The sequence below is a fragment of the Eptesicus fuscus genome, chromosome 14 (assembly GCF_027574615.1).
Source record: "Eptesicus fuscus isolate TK198812 chromosome 14, DD_ASM_mEF_20220401, whole genome shotgun sequence".
NCBI classification, from domain to species: Eukaryota; Metazoa; Chordata; class Mammalia; order Chiroptera; family Vespertilionidae; genus Eptesicus; species Eptesicus fuscus.
In genome coordinates, this window is record NC_072486.1 from 58,730,223 (window position 1) to 58,749,880 (window position 19,658).

The window sequence follows — 19,658 nt, forward strand, 5'->3', positions numbered from 1 at the left end:
AACACAAGCCATAAAGTACGCCTTTGAAGTGAAAAGGAAGTTCTCAATTTAGGAAGAAAAAAACTGCATGCTGAGGCTGCTAAGATCTCTGGTAAGAAGGAAGGTTCTACCCATAAAATTATGAAGAAAAATTCATGCCAGTTTTGCTGTCTCGCCTCAAACTGCAAAAGACCCGGCCACAACAGTATGTAATAAGTACTCAGTTAAGACTGAAAAGACATCAAATTTGTTAGTGGAAGAAATGGATGGAAAATGTATCCTGACTGAGAGCCATCAGCCAGGGTCCCCGAAACCATGACCCCAAGCCGATCACTGCAAGTGAGGATGGTTCCACAGATGCAGGAAGAGGTCTGGATTAAAGATACAACAAGTACTGATAGTATCACTACATTGTTCTATTGTATTACTACTTATTGTTAATCTCTTACTGTGCCTAATTTATAAATTAAACTTTATCACAGGCATGCATATACAGGAAAAAACAGTACATACTGGGTTTAGCACTATATCCACTTTCAGGCATCTACTGGGGGTCTTAAAACGTATCCCTCACAGATAAGAGAGGACTACTATCTATAATAATAAAAATGTAATATGCTAATTAGACTGGACAGCTGAACGACCTTCTGGACGTCATTCCGGACGTCCTTCTGGACGAAGCCGTGGCGGTGGGGGCTGAGGCAGAGGTGGTTGGGGGTGATCAGGCAGGAAGGCGAGCAGTTAGGGGCGATCAGGCATGCAGAGTGGTTAGGGGCAATCAGGCAGTCAGGCAAGTGGTTAGGGGCGATCAGGCAGGCAGACGAGTGGTTAGGAGCCAGTGGTCCCAGATTGCGAGAGGGATGTCTGGCAGTAGGACATCCCCTGAGGGGTCCCAGATTGAAAGAGGGTGCAGGCTGGGCTGAGGGACCCCCCCCTTCCATGCATGAATTTCATGCACCAGGCCTCTAGTCTATAATAATAAAAGTGTAATATGCTAATTAGACTGGACGACCTTCCTGACGAAGCCAGGGCTGTGAGGGAAGCAAGAGTGCTGGCAGCCAGGGGAAGGAAGGCCTACTCTTGCACTAATTTTGTGCATTGGGCCTCTAGTATCTATATATTCTCCAACCCTCTATGTTATTATTAGTATTTTTAATCCTCACCTGAGGAAATGTTTATAGATTTGTGAGAGGGAGGGCAGGGAAGGGGGGGGGGGGAGGAAGAGAGAAAGAGAGAGGGAGAGAGAGGGAGAGAGAGAGAGAGAGAGAGAGAGAGAGAGAAATATCAATCGGTTGACTTCTGTATGCGCTCCAACTGGGGATCGAACCCTGAACCGAGATATGTGCCCTGACTGGGAATCAAACCTCCATTAAACCCGAAACCTTTTGGTGCACGGGTTGTTGCTTCAGCTGAACCACTCGGCCAGGCCCTCTAGGTTATTTTTTTAAAGAGTGAATGAATGAATGAATGAATGAATGAATCTCTTCAGTGATCCAGCCTTTCTCTCCAGTGAAGCTCCTCTCCCTCCTTCACAGATACTCATCATTTGAGTGAGCTTCACTTTCTCACCTCTCATTTTTTAATTCATGAACTCTCTAGGATGTACTCTATGATTTAACCCATTCATTGTTTTTGATAATTTTTCAATGAACATATTTTTCATTTCCATATTTTCTATTTAGCTCTTTTATAAATCCATTAAAAAATGCCCTGTTCTTGTATTATTGATTCCATTCCACTGTCTCTTTAAATATTTAAAAGCATCGATTTTAAAGCTCCTTTCACATGGCGCTATATTTTGTGGTAGGTCTTTGGATGTCAAATGTCCTGTTTGGTGCATTTTCCTCCCCTTCTCATGTGCTCTGCTAGTCTGTTCTGCAAGCTCTGCCTCAGTGGCACTTGTCTCCTGCAAGAATCCCACATGTGCCCTGAGTTTTGGGGATGTTATATTAGGTGGTTTGCATTTGTCTCTTCTGGATCCTATGGGTTTCACTAATTCTAAATAAGTTTTTAAGGGTTTTTTTAGCTTATAAGTTTCTCTCCCCACACGAGTAGTGCAACTTGCACGTGTCACAGGAGTGGGATTCTGATTTCTTTTCATGGCCACCTTTTCTACTCCTAGGTGGGTAACTCATTCCCAAGCCCAGAGTTCTCCTGGCTCTTTTTATGAATGAATGTCTCTCTATAACTTCTGCACTGATAAAACTGCCCGGCATGCAGGTGTTAAAATGCCAGCCCCTTTTGGTTCTTGATCTCTGATATGACCTGAAGTAAATTTAACATATTGGAATCCTAACACTAAGGTGACAGTGTTAGGAGGTGGGGCCTTAGATAAGTGATTGGGTCACGAGGGTGGTGCCCTTGTGAGTGGGATTAGTGCCCTCCTAAAGAATCCCAGACCATTCCATCATGTGAGGATACAGTGAGAAACCTGTCACTGGAAGAGGGTCCTGGCAGTACCATGATCTTAGACTTTTAGCATCTAGAACTGTGAGAAATAAATTTCTGTTGTTTATGAGCCACCCAGTTTGTGGTATTTTGTTATAGCAACTCTAAGAGACTCAGACAACCTCACTCTGTGGTCCTGATGCCTTCAGGGGCCACTCAACTTTAACATTTGCTGGTTGTTTTGGCTTTTAGTTTCTCTTTTATTTGAGGCATCTGGAGAATTTCTTCTTCCTTTTGAATTTGGATATATATTAGAAAAAAATTATAAGTTACATATTTTTATCTGGACTTTCTATGAGCTGGCAGTAGGAAAAGGGCTTCCTAAATCTAGCTACACCACACTTTTGGCTGAAGTCAAAATTCTGTCTTAAATCAACTGCTGCCCTGTCTTCTAAGTCTCAGACCTGTATATCCAAAGACTTACAGGAAAACTTGACTTGTAAGTTCTATCAGAATTTCAAATAAATATTATTCACCTCTTTCTCTCCCACTAAACATCTAATATTCCTATTTTTGTCAACAGTTCATCCATTCATCCTGCCATCCATAGTTACCACTTCCTGCCAGCCCACCTCCTTAGAATCTTACGAATCTGCCATTTCCTGACCAGGTTCGGTCATAACCGATATTTAGACCCCTCATCATTTCTCAGTGGGACTTGGCAGTGACCTTGTAACTGGGTGTCTTGCCTGGAACTTCAAGACCATCAGTCCAACTTACAGCACTAGTTGGAAGAGTCATTTCTCTAAAATTGTTCAAATACAATCATCTTATCCTCCTTAGAATTCTTCACTGACTCCTAATTCTAAGACCAAGTTACACTTAGCAAGCCATGAACACCTACCTTTTCAGCTTCATCTCCTGCTCCTGTTTCCTGCTCTGTCCCTGTTCACAACCCCAGACAAACCCTGGCCCAACCTGTGCTGGCTGAATACCCTGCCCATGATGAGTACTGGAAAGTTTTTTGAATGGGATATACTATTTCCTGCTTCTGTGTATTATCTCTGCCCAGAGAGCTTCTCTTCATCTTCCTTACTTGCCTCTACTGATCAGGATTACCTTGGCTCTTCCCTTAGGACAGCTGAGTCCTCTCCTTTGAGCCTCATCACCCTTATACCAGAGGCTTTCTATCGTGACTGACTGCACATTGGGATAATCTGGACCACACCCAAGACCAAGTAAATGAGACTTGCAGAGGATGAGACCTAGGTATCAGAATTTGTAAAAGTTTCCCAGGTGATTCCAATGTGAAGTCAAGGGTGAGAACCACTCCCTTCCACAGAACCTCTACTCTCACTGGCCCTATTACACCTCCTTACAATTTGTGATCCCATACTGAATGATGACTTCTCTGAGGATAGAGTTGATTTCTTATTAGATTTTGTGCCTGCAGCACTTAGCACAATACCCGGTATTGGGAAAGTGTATAAGAACTGAACCGGAGATAAAAATAGCCCTCTTCAGTTTTAGGAATCTAGCTAATACATTAAACTAAAACCAATTTCGAGGTTTTCCTTTAGCCCTGAGCTCTGCACTAAATGACTTGGGTGAGCTATCAAGCCACTGGCATTGGACCAAATCACAGATGGCTCTGCCTGGCTCTCACCATACCTCCCTGAATTCAACACAAATCAGACTAATGAATACAGGTGTACCCTCCCCCGCCCCTGAAAAAATTCCAACATAAAAAAATCCTGACTCAAAAAACAAATGAGCCACTGAGTGATTGTTGACAAGCCTTCCCTTCTACCACTTACTTTCACGTGGTGATTATTGGAAAGTCTCCTCCAAGTCTCACTTTCTCCGTGAAGAATTTGTTGATTGTATCAGCAGCCTTCAATAATCTCTCCCTTTGGAAAGCAATCGAACAAAAAACCCTCCTTTTATACTTATCACCTACAACTTCACCGTTAGAACTTCGCCCCATAGGATGGGCTGGGCAAACTATGGCCTGTCAGTCAAATCTGCCCCATCAGCTGACTTTGTTTATCCTGTAAGCTATAAACGGTGTTGATACTAGTATTTTAAAATGTTTTTTTTTTAATCAAAAGAAGAACATTACATAAAATTTAAAATTCAGTGTCTATATCTAGAAAGAACTTTGGCTGGGTGGCTCACTTCCTCTTAAACTCACACTATAGGTCAAATTCTGCTGCACAGAATTCGAAGCCCAAACCTAACTCAGTTTTCCAGCCTCTAAAGCATTGAGCCCATCCTTTCTGGCCCACTTCAGCCCTGGGAGTCAGTAAACAGTTTGGCTCTAGAGGTGTGAGATGGTATTGCACATTTGGGGACCTAGAATTTTTCACTTTAGCTCTAGCTGGAATGAAAAAATTAGCTTAGTGGGAACTATGTTAAAGGCACTCACATTATTTACTTATGTATTTTTTGGAAGACTTTGGAAGAATTCAATAATTCAAGTACTTTATTACTGCCTTCAGTAATATTCATTGATCCTGTCTTATTAAAAAATGTAATCCAAATTAACTAACATGCTACCTATATAGTGCCCTCAACAATATATTATTAATTCATACGGGAATGAACATCAATTCCAAATGCAATTCCCAATATTCCAATTTAAAATACTGGCATTGATTAGCAACATACAATTACCCTAAAGGAAATTTTTCATTCAAATGGCAAGTTTCCATCCTGACCAATTGCATTTATTGGTTTATAATTTTGGGCTAAACTAGATTGTGTGGGCTACAAAATTCCAGGACATATCCAAATAGCCTAAAAAAGTAGAGCTAAATCTCTAACAATTATTCCACAAGAAGAGTAGGGTTAATTACCACTACCAGAACCATAATCTGCTAATTAATTCACAGCTCAATGGGCCACAGACAGAGCCATCTGTGTAACTATTTGTACCTCCTCCCAGGAGGAAGAGGAAAATAGGTATACCTCTTGGAACAGGTGATAAGGCTGCCATGAGAGGGCCCACCCTCCAGACACAGCTGAGTAAATTTCATTCGGAAAACATCTGTTGGTGCCGACTGGCTCTGATGTGCGTTGCTTCCTCTCTGGAACAGTTGGGACGTGCAAGTGTGCCTGGTCCCCGGACACAGCTGGGGTGCCGAGGCTTTCATTAGGTAAACAACCAGGGGCAGGTGGGGCTAATTGGATTCAACTGTTTCCAGGGCATGATGTTTACTTTCAGACACTTCAAAAGCTAGGAGCCAAGCGAGACAAATGAACCCTGGGCAAAGCTGGTCCAAATGAAGCTGCTGGTGTGGGTTTTCGAGTGTGAACGATGACCTGCAGCAGGCTCAATGCAGCGCAATGTCCAGCAACACGGTCGTAATGACAACGAGAGAGAAATAAATAAGAGCCGGCACTATGCTGCTGATTAAAACAAAACAGGACAAAATAAACGTAAATTCAAAACCAAAATATCCCTTAAGGTAAGAAGGAGCAGAATAAACAGGAAAAGAGCAGAGAAACATCAAGTTATCTTTTATATCACGCTCAATGCTCATCGGAGAGCCTTATGGTGGTGTGTGTTTCTACTCAATAATCCCAACTTAGGGAACGTCTGATAACTCTGGAGATGGCGCCTGGAAAACAGAGGCAAACTGGAAGGCACCTGGCATGGAGCTGGTGGCAGCTTCCCTGGCATGTGCCCTCGGCTCTTTTGAAGTTCAAAGTTAGTTTGTTGGCAAAGGTAGCAAGGCAACCGAGCTCAGCTCTCACTCCTGCAGGACCTGGCCTGTGGCTACACAGGAAGCCATCACAGCCCTGGTGTCTAGTCTCTGCTACAGCACGACGAGGCCACCACCTTCTTCACCCCTCCACTTGGGTCAGGGAGGAGGTCGTCTGTCTCCTCAAACCTCTGATAGTCCTCCTTTACTGAATATGGCAAGTTTTCAGAGCTCCCTGTTCTTCACATTCCCACCCAACCACACTGCCAGCCCTCGTCTTTGGGATTTCTGGACTTCTCCCCAGCCGTCACGACGGACATGCCACCCCCCTGCCTGCTCATCCTGCTCAGTCTGCCAGGAATTTCCTCATTCATTCAACAAGCAGACTGAGGGCCAGCAAGGTGAGCAGGCCTGGGCCACACCTGGGTTCTGCCATCAGCTACCGCAAGTGTATCCCCGTGTCACTCCTTAGCTCTGCGCCCTTGGTCCTCCGTGAAGTGATGAAAGGTGGGCCTTTTCCCAACAGAACATGGGAACATGCTGTGTCTTATATCAGTTAAGCCTCTAAGATCAGAAGATGCTTTATTTGTATCCTCCACCAGGCCGGATGCAACGCAGAAAGGCCAAACACAATCTTTATTAATGAACAAATGCTAAGTTGGAACAGACAGAAACTTCAAAAAATTGTGACTTTCAATCTTGAAATGACTATTGTGAGACACAAGCTGCTGGCTGTGCCTCAGGACAAAGAGGGCAGCACAGGGAGAGAGGCGCTCAGCTTGGGACAGGCTGACTAATCGACCAGCTGCCTGATGCTAACAGCGCAGAAGACAACCCTCAGATGTGTGTTCCTTAAGCTACAGGGGGTGTGGCTAATTAAGGAAAAGATGTGGGGGTCCTCATTTCCCTTTTAGGGAACCTCTCTTTCTCCAGAGCATGTAGCAGGGTATCATTACATATACAGTCTTTCTCTCCAGGGTGAGGTGCTCCTGGAAAGGTGAGCTGTTTCTGGCCTCTCCGACCTCTAAATGCCAGTGGATGCCCAGGTTCTCGTGGCAAACTCGGTGAACTTGGAAAACCAGCCAGCTCTCAGCAGAGGGCATTGTAAGCTTATGGATTTGATCATTTCTGTAAAAGTTATCTGCTGCGAAAGAATCCGACTGCAATGTTTCCAGCTCCCTTCCTCCTTCCCCAGTGTTATATCATTTTGGATCATTTGAATTGTATATGGCTTGCTATTTCAGTCAGTCATTTGCTGGCAGCCAAACTAGAACATTTCCTGTTTTTCCTCTCACTGTAATCAGGATTTGGCTGTCCAAATTAGGACTGCCCTAATTACTCCTCAGCAGGTGCCAATCCGGGGGAGGGCAACCCAGGAGGACAGAGGAAGTAAGGACACTTTGTGTCTTCAGACTCATACGATGAGAAAACGCTTTCCCACTGGTGTGAAAACCTGATTAAGGAAGAGACAACAGGCTGTGTGCGTATGTGTGTGCACACTGTTGTATAACAACCATATAAATAATATTCTATTTCTTCCCCTCAAAGCTTCACAGAATTACTTTTCCCAGCCCCAAGATAATTCATCCTAGGCTGTAATTCATAAACTGTGGGAGATCACTGCAGATATTACCCTGTATATGGGATGGTCTCTTAGTGGCACCATTCCAGAGAATCTGGCTAAGAAGGTCACCAAAGTGCCATACTAGCCTCCCAGGGGAAGGGATCAACAAACACTTGATGGCCACGATATATCAAGAACCAAAAGCCATGGCCATGATCCTGGAAGGAGTATATACTAGAGATATAGTTGCACTGTATGGACCAAATGTTGAAATAGATATGAAGAGAAATACCTCAATTCCTGTAAGAAGGACATACCATGGTGAACACCACCACCCATGTTCCTGCCTCAAGCCAATCACTGGACTTACTCACTACGTCCACCCTACTCATTGCCAAAGCATTAGTTCTACAAGTTACCCTTTGTCTCCTATGTCAATATTTTCCCTTTTTTTCTAAACAGTTTTCTTCAAATAGAAACACACAATTCTTTCTCCTATATAAAATAGCACACAAAATGACAAAAACAAACAAACAAACAAAAAACAAACAAACCCATCATGTTCATAGAAGAAACGAAGGTAAATTACAGAAATTGGGAGAGTTTAGAATTATAGGCAAAATTCTAGAGCGGACTATTAAACATGGTGTGTGAACAAGGAGGAAGTGGCACTCACTCGGTGCCAGGAAGACCTCACAATGAGTAAGTCACATGACTTTGTTCCTTTCCTAACCAGGTAATTCACTGACTTGAATGAATAAATAGTATATATGGCTCAAGGTCAAGAAACCTTCTTTCCAAGGGTAATTTGTAGGCTGTCCAAGATGAGAGTTCTTAACACAGGTCTGGCAGGACAGGGAGCAGTGGGTCCCAAAGTGAAGGGATGGGAGGGTTCCTGCTCAAACACCATTGCTAGCTTGTACCTGCCCATCTTGGGGAGACAGGAGGGAGGGTTAGCTACGTTAAAAGGATTGGGACTTGGCGATGACCAGCAAGAAATCTAACCTCTCTTATAGGGCAGATAATAAAATATAAGGCAGTACAGTCATCAGTGGTAGTCATTATCAAAATAGCAGCTAATCATTTTGGGGGAGCTTAATATTTTGCTAAAAACAATTCTAAAAGATTGACATTTTCAAAACTACTCCATGAAGGAAGAGCTATTATCTCCTTTTTGCAGATGAGAAAATTAAGGCACAGAGAGGCTGAGTAATTTGTTCAAGGTCATAGAACTAAAAAGTAGAAAAGCTGGTATTCAAATTTAGGCTCCAGAGCCTCCTTCTGAGTTACCCATGAGCTCCTGGAGTACTGAGTGATATGTGGATGTGGATCTCAAAGGAAGTCTCGAGAGATATGGCCCCAAATTCTTAATTTAGCCCTGTCCTAAAGAACATTTTTAAAAATGATATATAAAGGAACCAGAAGATTGCTTATAAAATCAAGATTGACATGAAATTTGGAGGAATAGCTAAGATTTTTCTGATGACAGAATGAGAATTCAAAAATATCTCAATAGATTAAAATGACAAGCTAAAAGTAACATTAAATTTAATGGGTAAATGTGAGATCTTGAATTTGAGGTAAAAAAAAATCCCTACAAATACAGCATAAAAAAATAAGGCTAATTTCAACTATTTCTTCTTACATCAGTTCCTACCCTTTCCAGCCAAGCAGTGGCCATGCCCCTCAAATTTACCTCCTTAATGATTCTTGAGCTCTCTGTCCCTACCCGGCCTCTCCTCTGGTTCAGGCACTCACTGCCCCTCTTCTACCTCCACACACTTGCCATCTGATCCATCTTATACAAAGCTCAGGAGAATCTCCCTAAAGCACCTGGTACTCCCCGCCCACTCACCTTCACCAACTCCCACCTCATTTAGGTCAAGTTCCTGGCACTCAAGATCCTCTACCATTTTGGCTCAGCCTTCCTTTTCAAAGCTCCAAATTCATCATTTGTTCTTCCTTTTTTTTTTTTTTTTACTCTTCCCCACCTCCTTGACATCTCTCTGGTTCCTTTCTTCCTTCAGCTCCTTAAGCCTAAGTCATGTCTTCCTTTTCCTTCACAAGGCCTCCTTCACGTCCCCCCTCCAGCCTTTCTTGTCCTCCTCAGGTAATTTCTTCCTCCTGGAACATCTGACTGTATTTTCTGTTATAAGTTAATGCTGTGGATATACACATGTCCCCTTTCTTTGTCCCCTATTTCCCTTTCTATCCTCTATCAAGAATATAAGCTCATTAAAGGTATAATCTGTGACTGATTGACTCTGCTGTCCCCACACACTCACATGTGTCTTGGGTCTGGTAAACGCTCAATCAGTAGCTGACAAACGTAATGACAGGATGTAAGAAGCACTGTGTCCAGCATTGGGTCCTGCACAGGGGAGGTGATGGTGCTGCTGAAGTACAAAGAGCACACCTGGATGCTAGGCTCAGTGTGCAGTTCTCCATTTTAAGCCAGGCAAGCCAGGCTAGCGGGCAAGAGAAAAAGAAGACTGGGATGGTTTATGAGAAACCGAGAATGTTCAGTCTGGGGTAGGGGCGGGGGTGGAAAAACAATATGGACCCTGATAGCCAACCTCACATATATGAAGGGTTTTCATGTATAAGGATTAAACTAATTTGGAATCACTCCAGGAGAAAAGGTCTATGCACAATGGATAGGGGGACATCATTTCAAAACAAGAAATTGCTCAAAAGGACCAGCCTGCTTTGTGGATGTGGAGACCTTTCCACCAGGTGACATACTGAGAGGCAGGATCATGAATGACAAGGAAAAGATCTACAGCCAGTAAGATGCCAAGCTGTATGACGTTAAAAAAACTTCTTTCTAAATCACAAGAACAGCCCTAGACAGTTTGGCTCAGTGGATAGAGTGTCAGCTTATGGACTGAAGGGTCCCAGGTTCAAGGGCACATGCCCGGGTTGAGGGCTCAATCCCCAGTAGGGAGTGTGCAGGAGGCAGCCGATCAATGATTCTCTCTCATCATTGATGCTTCTATCTCTCCCATGCCCTTCCTCTCTGAAATCAATAAAAATTTATTTTAAAAAAAAATCACAAGAACAACAATAATATAAATGGTGATCAGTGGTATTTAGATTCTAGAATCAACTTTACCTTATCTTGGGCAGGTTATGTAACTTCTCCATTATAATTAATATTCATCAGCATTATTATTTGTTAGAATTATTGGTTAGCCATAATGAAATATAAGCAGAAAGAGGATATGATTTGCTTTTTTTAAAAAAAAAACTTAAAATTCAATGGAGGTTAAAGACAAACTTGACAGTAAATTTAAAACAATGTTATTAAAATGCAACCAATTTTAAAGGTTTTATTTTTTTAATATTTTGTTTTAATATTTAAAATATGCTATTTGAGTCTCATTTGGTTGATGTGACGTTGGTACAATCACTTTGGAGCTGGGTTTTGTAAAGCTGAAAATATAACTCTGTGGCCTAGAAATTCCAATCAGAGAGAACTAATGATGAACAGTGGCTTTTAAAATTTGTATTTGTATACCAGTTAAAGGAATTTTGGAAAAATGATATTCTCCTCCCCACATTTAAAAATTTTGATATTTAATATCTTTCAGTATGAACTTAAATGGTAGCAAAGAATATGCTTTGTTTAATATTATAAATAGTGACACTTTAAAAGCACTATTTTAAGTGTACCCAGTGGAATATCAACACCATAGGGATTTGATATCCACCATTATATACATAAACTATATTCGAATAAGATCCTCTTTGACAGTTGGTATTGTTCACTTTTCTCTTGGAATTATTATTTCTATTTTAGTTCCTCACTGAATTTCATCCATTAGAAATATATATTTATGCTTGAGAGTATCTTATTGATTACTCTATTGTGGTGTTCTGCCAAAAAACTGTTTGTACAAATTAAAATCTAAGATAAATTAAAATTTTCTGCTACCACAAGACTAAATTTTAACATTTTTTGTTTGAATTGCCATTATAATTATTATTTAGTACACAATTGATTATAGAATAATTACTGATTATTTGTATGATTTAAAGGCAAATATAATTTTATGAATCACTTTTAAACAAATAAAGTAAAATATCTTTGGAAGCGCATCTCTCAGCGAGGTGGCTGGGTTCTTTTCTTTAATTGGTTGATGTTCTGTGGATAAACATTACTTACTGTGGAAGGTGGTGAAGTTTTAATCGAAGTTGTATACTCTTCGGCCAGATTCATCTTTCTGACCACTGCTTCCTGGCTCACTTATAATGGCTCCTTATCGTCTACTATACAACATCTAAATGTTCAAGTCTTACCTTTTAAGACCCTTTGTCATTTGGTCTTACTTTTCCTATTAAATATTACCTCTCACAACCTTCTACTAGGACATCTGTTCCATTCAAACCTCCTTCCATCCCCCCGCTGAATACCAGGCAACTGCGCTGTGCTTCCTCTCCACCCCTGCAAAGCCCTAACTTATTCTTTGCAACTTCTTACATCGTGTTTGTCTTTCTCAGGCCCAGCACACAGCTCATCGTCTGTGAAATCTTTCCAGACTCCAATCACCCTTTCTCTCTTTCATTCCCTCTGCTCTTATATTCTGTACTGCACAAGTAGTACCTGATTATGTACTGTACTTTACCTGCCTAGGCTTAATTATATATCATACACAATGTAGTATTTTATTATACATTCCTTTCTCCCCTAATTGTGTTAGGTCTTGTCAACCAGATCATAATTTGCTCCTATAATTAGCTTTTCATGAGAAGTGCTATGATCCTTTCCACGAGCTCAAAGAGATTTTTGAACCCCGAGAAAAGAAATTAGAGGGAAAAACTAAAGGTTTTCAAGTTCATAACAATGGTTTTTCATTTCTGCTGATGCTAAAAACAGTGTAACTGTCTTTTTATGACAGTAGGAAGGCTATAGATCAAACAGTAAGAGGAACACATTTGAAAGAACTAAAAGGAAATCATATTATAGATTATTAAGCGTTCCTATGAGTTTGAAATTGCTTTACTTTAAAGATCGTTTAGAATCACGTGATGTGCTAATCAAGTTCTGGAATCTCCTCAAGGAAGATGAATCTTAGGGTTCTAAGCTTTCATGGAAATCAAGGCTGACACCTCTTCTAAGCCACGGATGGCAGCCCTCAGTGGCTCTGTCCCTCTGTGGGATGACGACAGCATCCAGGAGACTTTCTGTGGCACATGTTCTCCGCAGGCCCCTTGACCAACTCACAAGTGGTCCTCTCCTCCGAGTGAGGCTCTGAAGGAGCCGCACCAACCAGACAAAGGTCAGGCTGCCAGTGGCACTGCTAGGTCCCAACAGCACTCACCTGTAGGCCGCCGCGCAGGTGTCCTTGTACTCCTGGAGCTTCACGCACACCATGTTGAGGAACTGATCTGAGTACGCGCTCAAGTCATGCATCAGATTCAGGAGGTCCTGCACCGTCTTCTCCACAATGATTGTGCTCTGCCAAGGACACAGAGAGGACACAGACTCAGGAGTCGTTGTGTTTTTTTTTTACTCAAGTTATAGGTAGGACAAGGAAAGAAGGCTGAAATAATGCAATTATTTCAAACACTCAAGGAAACTGGGAGGGCATTTAAAAATACTGATTAAAAATGACAACAAAATAAATATCTTACATAGAGCTGGTCTTCCCAAGATCTGAGAAAGTGTTTTCTGTGAAAGGACACAGGATAGGGATTTTCAAATTGATTTCATGGAATTCTGGGCAGTCAGAGCTGTCTCTGTGGCTTTTCAGAAAGTGAATACATATTCAGTGGGGCCTAATTTATCACCTCCAGGTCTGTACTTTGAGATGAGGGACCTATGGCCGGCAGCACAAAGAAAAAGCCTTCCTTGACTTATTTTTAAAGTTTCAAAACCATCAATCTATTAAGAATAACAACGACCATTTGTATTGTGCTTTCCTGCCTCTAGAATGTTTTTACATACATGGCATATGTTATCTCACCTGAGACACATAATGATCATGATGATCATGAACATTTATTGGGTTCTTGCAAGGTACAGTGCTAGGGTTCGACATGCTTCACCTCACGTAATCCTCCCAACACGCCTACTACTGGGTGAATCCTGTATTCATCCCTAGTTTAAAGATGCACAAACAGGCTTAGACACAGGTAGTACACAAAGCAAAGGCTCCAGGCTTTGCTCTTTTAACTACACGGTTCTGCCTCCCGGCTAGACCTGAGTTATGCCTGTAGCCCCATCGTTTTCTCATGAGATCACAGTATTTGCTGCTGTTGTTGCCACTGTAGAAGCAATGTCCAAACAGACTCCGACATAGAGACAGGGAGTACTCTGCAGTAAACCAGTGTTATGTCTGAAAAGAGGCATAGTCCGTAATTTCTCACCCTTTAAGAAAAGACCGAGTTATTTAAACCATTAGTTCATCTTTCAAAAGGAGCAGAATTACACTGGGGTAAATACTAATCACATGCTTAGCAGCTTGGAATCCTTTGGTCAATAAATGGTTTGTTGAATACCCATTTAATCAGATAGAATTGCATAGGCTACGGTAGACTTGGCCATAAAGTAAACATTGAAAAAACAATTTTTTTTTTCCAGTCTGACAGTGACCCATGAAAGAATCAAAGGCATTTTATTATGCTTAAATGCAGACAGTGGGGTACAGGGTTTTGGTTAACTTTCTTTTTCTTCTAAAAATAAAAAGAATGGATAAAAGTATGCAGCTTTTTTTCTACACAATGGAGGATCAGCTTGTTACGTGTTTACAAGTGTATGTTTATTCAAGATTATTTGCTTTTAGGGATTTCTTGTCTTTTTCCCCTTTCTTTCTCCCTCTAACCTCCCCCAAAGTAAAATAACCAGAAGGAGAAAAGGAAGAACAGTTATATCCCGTAAGGCAAACAAAATTACCATCTCTATAGAATCCCCACAAGTTCAACTTCCTTTTCTGTATTGATTTTAAGATTAAAACACTGCAGATTCCCCTGATCCATAATCCCCTTTCTCTGTATTTGTGTGTGAGTGACAGGAATTGATTCTGCTTAGCTACATGTCCCCACGCTGCTAAGAAGAATCTAAAATCCTCATCCTGCTTCAGAACTCAGGATATCCTACAACATGTGGACAGCAATTAACAAAGGAGAGTGCAGCTCAGCCTTCCTGACAAAGCCAGTTTAAAACCCAGAGCTCTGCGGGAAGATGAGCGAGGGCAAGATGAGCGGGGGAGATGGCGCAGATTGTTGAGGGACAGGGCCTGGCTCTCCTTTCAATTATGCCATTGGTAATCAACTCGGGGCAGGTTTGGGTAACCTCTTCCTTTCTTATGACTCAATTTACTCTTCTAATAACCGAGGATAATGTGATGGCGCCGCTAATCTACTGGCCCTCATCACTCGAGTATTCACTGGGTGCCCTGGCGCTTCTGCTCTGGGAAATAAACACTGTAATTGTTCCAGGCCTCCCAGGTGTGCTGGGGCTGCCTGACCAGATTACCAATTTCTCACAAGCAAGCCTGGCATTCTCCTCCTTTCATCCAGCTCCCACCCTCCCCGGCTGCTACTTGCTTATAATTTCTCAGGATCTTCAGGACAATACTACTAATAAAAGAAACGGGACTAACAGTAACGCACACCAATAAACCCCGACTGTCGCATGTGAGGGTGCCAGACACACCTCTCGGAGTGGATCAGTTTGGTCTATATTTATCCCAAATATCGGGTGACCAGCACTGTGCGGATGACAGTGGGAGTGGAAGGGAGATGCAGGCACAGAGGACCAATGCCTGCAGATTAGGATGTGGGGTAAACAGGACCTACAGGAGGAAGTAGTGAGAATGCCATGGTTAATGTGAGTGGTTGTGCTCACCAACCATTGTGATGCTCTGTGATTACAGACAATTTTCCAGCTATTTGCTTGGTTTACCTTGTCATGCAGCACTCTGGGTAGCCAGTCACTACATTCTCCTCAAGGAAAATGACGCTCGTTTGCCAAATGATGGGTATTTTTACAAGGGAAAAAAGTTCCATTTTTCAAGAATTTGTAATAATTTCCAAATCAGTGGCTCTGACAGATAAATGTTGAAAATATCAGATTTCTAACAAGGTCAGTTCTGTTTTTATTATATGATCTCTTTAGTATCACAAATGATTCATTGATTCATTATTAATTTCGGTATCTGCCTCTATTGAATGAATTCTAATAAGTGAGACCCTGATTTTATTCATTGTAATTTCTATTAAATGTATAATAAATGATTGATATTTAAACAGAAACAACTCAATTTTCATTTCTTGCGACTTATTACCAGGTAATCAAGTCTGGGCATGACATGAAAAATGAGCAAATGAAAAAAAAAAATTCCCAGGATAGCTGATGCTATGAAATAATAACAACCAAAGTTTCTCACAGGGATATACAAGCAATCTAAAACACAAAGAGGGTGTGTGACCAGCTCTTTCAAAAATGGAATAACTAACTAAATGAAGACATGTGGATCTTTGAGGCCTTGTTCATTTTTTGCTAAAATGGGGCTCTGCAGCATGATACAGGCAGTGGTATTATAGGAAATTGGCTCTAAGTTCAAATAACTTGACAAATGCTGAGTTAGAGAAACTTGAAGTGGTTTCTTCACTGGAAGACTGGAAACTTAACATGCTGATGCCATGGTGAATCTTAGAGGAGGATGTGGTAGTCACACTTCTCCTAACAATGTAAGTAAAGCACCATTTTTCATAGCATATCTTTTCGCATCTACCAGGACAATGTTTCCAGAACATGGTTTGGGGACAACTCTCCCCAGTTCTCTGGTCATACTGATGAGGACACTAGGCCAGATGACAAGCTTGTGGACACACGGAGTCTAGGTGGGAACAGGGGAGAATCCAGTCTCGTCCTCAGACTACACCCTTTCCTACACACCCAGCTTTGTGTGTTTTTGTTTTTGTAATTAAATCTTTATTGACGAAAGTATTACATATGTCCCCTTTCCCCCATTGACTCCTTTTAGCCTGCCTCCATGCCCTGCCGCAGGCCTTCGCCACCCTACTGTCTGTGTCCATGGGTTATACTAGTACATACATGCATACAAGTTCTTTGGTTGATCTCCTGCCTCCCACTCTAGCCTTCTCTCCAGCCCCCCTGAGCATGGCTACCCTGGGCTCCAACCATCCCAGTCTGCTAGTCAGGAATGATGGCACCAGGCTACTCCTGCCTCTGTGCCTTTGGGGTTCCCAATCTCCATGCTGGGTATGCCCTTCCTAGCTCATGCCCCTCATCCTTGATGAGGCGGCTCAAGGGTTACCTGCTCTGATTTAAATGCCCCTCTTCTGTGCTACCAGAGCACCGTGAGTATAATTTTATCTCAAGTCCCAAGTGGGATATGACAACCGCTGGGTCACTTACTTAACTGTCTCTGCTGCTAGTCTATAAATTCTTTGATCAGCGACTATACCTTGTATCTCTACTACCAACTAGCAAGGCTTCTGGCATATTGCTGGTGTTCTATAAATGTTTATTAGATGAATTAATGCAAATACATAGCACATTCGGAACAGGATAAAAACATAGATGTAGAGTAAAACTAGAAGGCAGGTAGTGGGTTAAAACCCTGACTTGGTCAGGTGGAATCAGACCACAGCCTCTTCAGTACACATTACTGGGTCTCAATTTCCAAATGAACACTGAACACTGATTGTCACGGAAGGTCTTGGATTTTTCTATAATGTCAACCATATCCTATATAATAAAAGGCTGTATTATTTCCTATAATGTCAACCATATCCTATATAATAAAAGGCTAATATGCAAATCAACCGAATGACTGGTCACTATGACGCACACTGACCACCAGGGGGCAGACACTCAATGCAGGAGCTGCCCCTGGTGGTCAGTGCACCAGAAGCCGGGCTCATGGCTGGCAAGCGCGCGGCAGTGGCAGGAGCCTCTCCTGCCTCTGTGGCAATGCTAAGGATGTCCGACTGCAGGCCATCAGTCGAACATCCCCCGAGGGCTCCCGGACTGTGAGAGGGTGCGGGACAGGCTGAGGGACCTCCTCCCCAACCCCGAGTGCACAAATTCCGTGCACCAGGCCTCTAGTATATCTATATATATAAAACCCTAATATGCAAATAGACTGAACGGCGGAACAACCAAACAACTGGTTGCTATGACATGCACTGATCACCAGGGGTCATGAGCAGAACATGGTGGGCATCGGCAGTAGGTGGCAGAGTGCAGAATATGGTGGGCATCAGCCGTGGCAGGATGGTGGAGCAGGTGAACAGGGGCGCCAGACCAAGGCAGGGCACCAGTCACTGTCATCGGGGCAAGCCTCTGGTGGTTACTGAAAATTCTTTGCTCCCATGTGCTGTGGTCTCACCTGGTGCTCACACCTGCTGCCACTTGCACCCGCTGCTGGTGCTGGCCCCAATCGCTCCGCACCATCAGTGGGTGTGAGTGGGTCAGCACGTGGGAGTGGTGGTGGCAGGAGCGGGGCTGCTGGCAGACAGTACCAGGGCCTGTGGCGGGAAGGGCCGGGCGGGGCGCGGAGGATAGGCCGAGACCGCGCCTATGCCCACCGCAGCCTTGCAACCCACAGTTCCTTTCAAGGTGCACGAATTCATGCACTGGGCCCTTAGTGTGTGTGTGTGTGTGTGTGTGTGTGTGTATACATACATATATATATATACACACATACAGTATATGTGTATGTGTGTGTGTATCTATACACACACATATATTCAACTAAACATGATCATTTTAAAGATTTAACACATAAATAAATTCACAATTCAGGAAAAAAACACAAGTTTGGGCCATGCCAGCTCTGTATTTGTGCTGTTTTACCCCTGGAGCAGGGATGGCTCAGAGATGCTGCAAAGAACTGAGGGTTCTGGGAAACTGCTTTAGGCAGCATTTGAAAGAAACAAATAAATCATCCATCACTTCAGACACACCCACTACCACACACACACACACAGCAATTGTGGAGCAAGGGGCTACCTGCACGTCTGATGCTGACAATAATGTTTCTGTTTCTTGTTACATAATCAACTATAATTTGCAAAACTTGTGCCATACCATATTGTCCGCCCAATTAGCAAGCTGTAAACAATGCTAACTCCAGTCTTACGGCGGTGATCACTTTGTAGTGTAACAAACACCAAATTATAATGTTGGATACCTGAAAGTTACATAACGTTACATACCAATTTTACCTCAATTAGGAAAATAGTAACGAACAAAGACTACTGACAAAAGCCAGAAGGAAATCTGCTGTTTCTCATCTCCATTTTGATGTGTGTGACATTGGGAATGCTCTGAAGGTGCTTGCTTTCTCAGAGCCCGCTGGTGAAAGGCTGTTCCCAGGGGTCCTTGCCTGCGGAACTGGCCTTCCACTCTCCTCCGTCACCCGCCCCCGCACAGGCAGAGGCCTTTTACAAAGCTGTATCTCCCGCAGAAGTGAGTGCTGACGTCCAGCAAAAACATGAACACAATATTCACAGATGTGTTACTTAAAATAACCAATAGTAAGAATAAAAGCGATCCTCATGGCCATCAATAATTGAATGGGTAAATAAGTGGAGGTGAATGCATACATTGGAATGCAGCACAGAGATGAAATGGACGAACTGCTGGTACACTTGACAACCAGGGATGTCTCACAGACCACAGGCTGAGTGTAAGTAACATGGCTTTGTTATTATTATTGTAGTTCAAGAAAAAGGTAAAAGTAATCCCTGGGGACAGAAGTCAGAATAGTGGAGGGGCCAGTCCTGATGGGAAGGAGAGAACCTTCCAGGTGCTGAAAATATCTTGCTTGGGCAGCTGTTGCATAAGTAAAAACATATATAAAAACTCTTTGCTCTTAAGATTTGTGCACTTCACAGTTTGTAATTTTAATATCAAAGGAAAAAAATGTAAAATTATATCTGATTCTATTTCTCACCAATTTACAGCTCTTTCATGCACTAGGGCCCATAAGGCCTTCATGACAGGGCTCCTGTCTACCCTCCAGCCTCTTTGCCTACCACTT

At 42.6% G+C, this 19,658-nt stretch overlaps 1 protein-coding gene across 1 annotated transcript in view; it reads right to left on the bottom strand.

Moving 5' to 3' along the window:
• Positions 1 to 19,658, bottom strand: part of EXOC4 (exocyst complex component 4) — a 737,356-nt gene that overhangs the window by 136,170 nt on the left and 581,528 nt on the right. Inside the window, exon 12 of the mRNA XM_008150517.3 lies at positions 12,963 to 13,099. Within this exon, the coding sequence (XP_008148739.2) occupies positions 12,963 to 13,099 (137 nt within the window). The remainder of the gene's footprint in view (positions 1 to 12,962; positions 13,100 to 19,658) is intronic.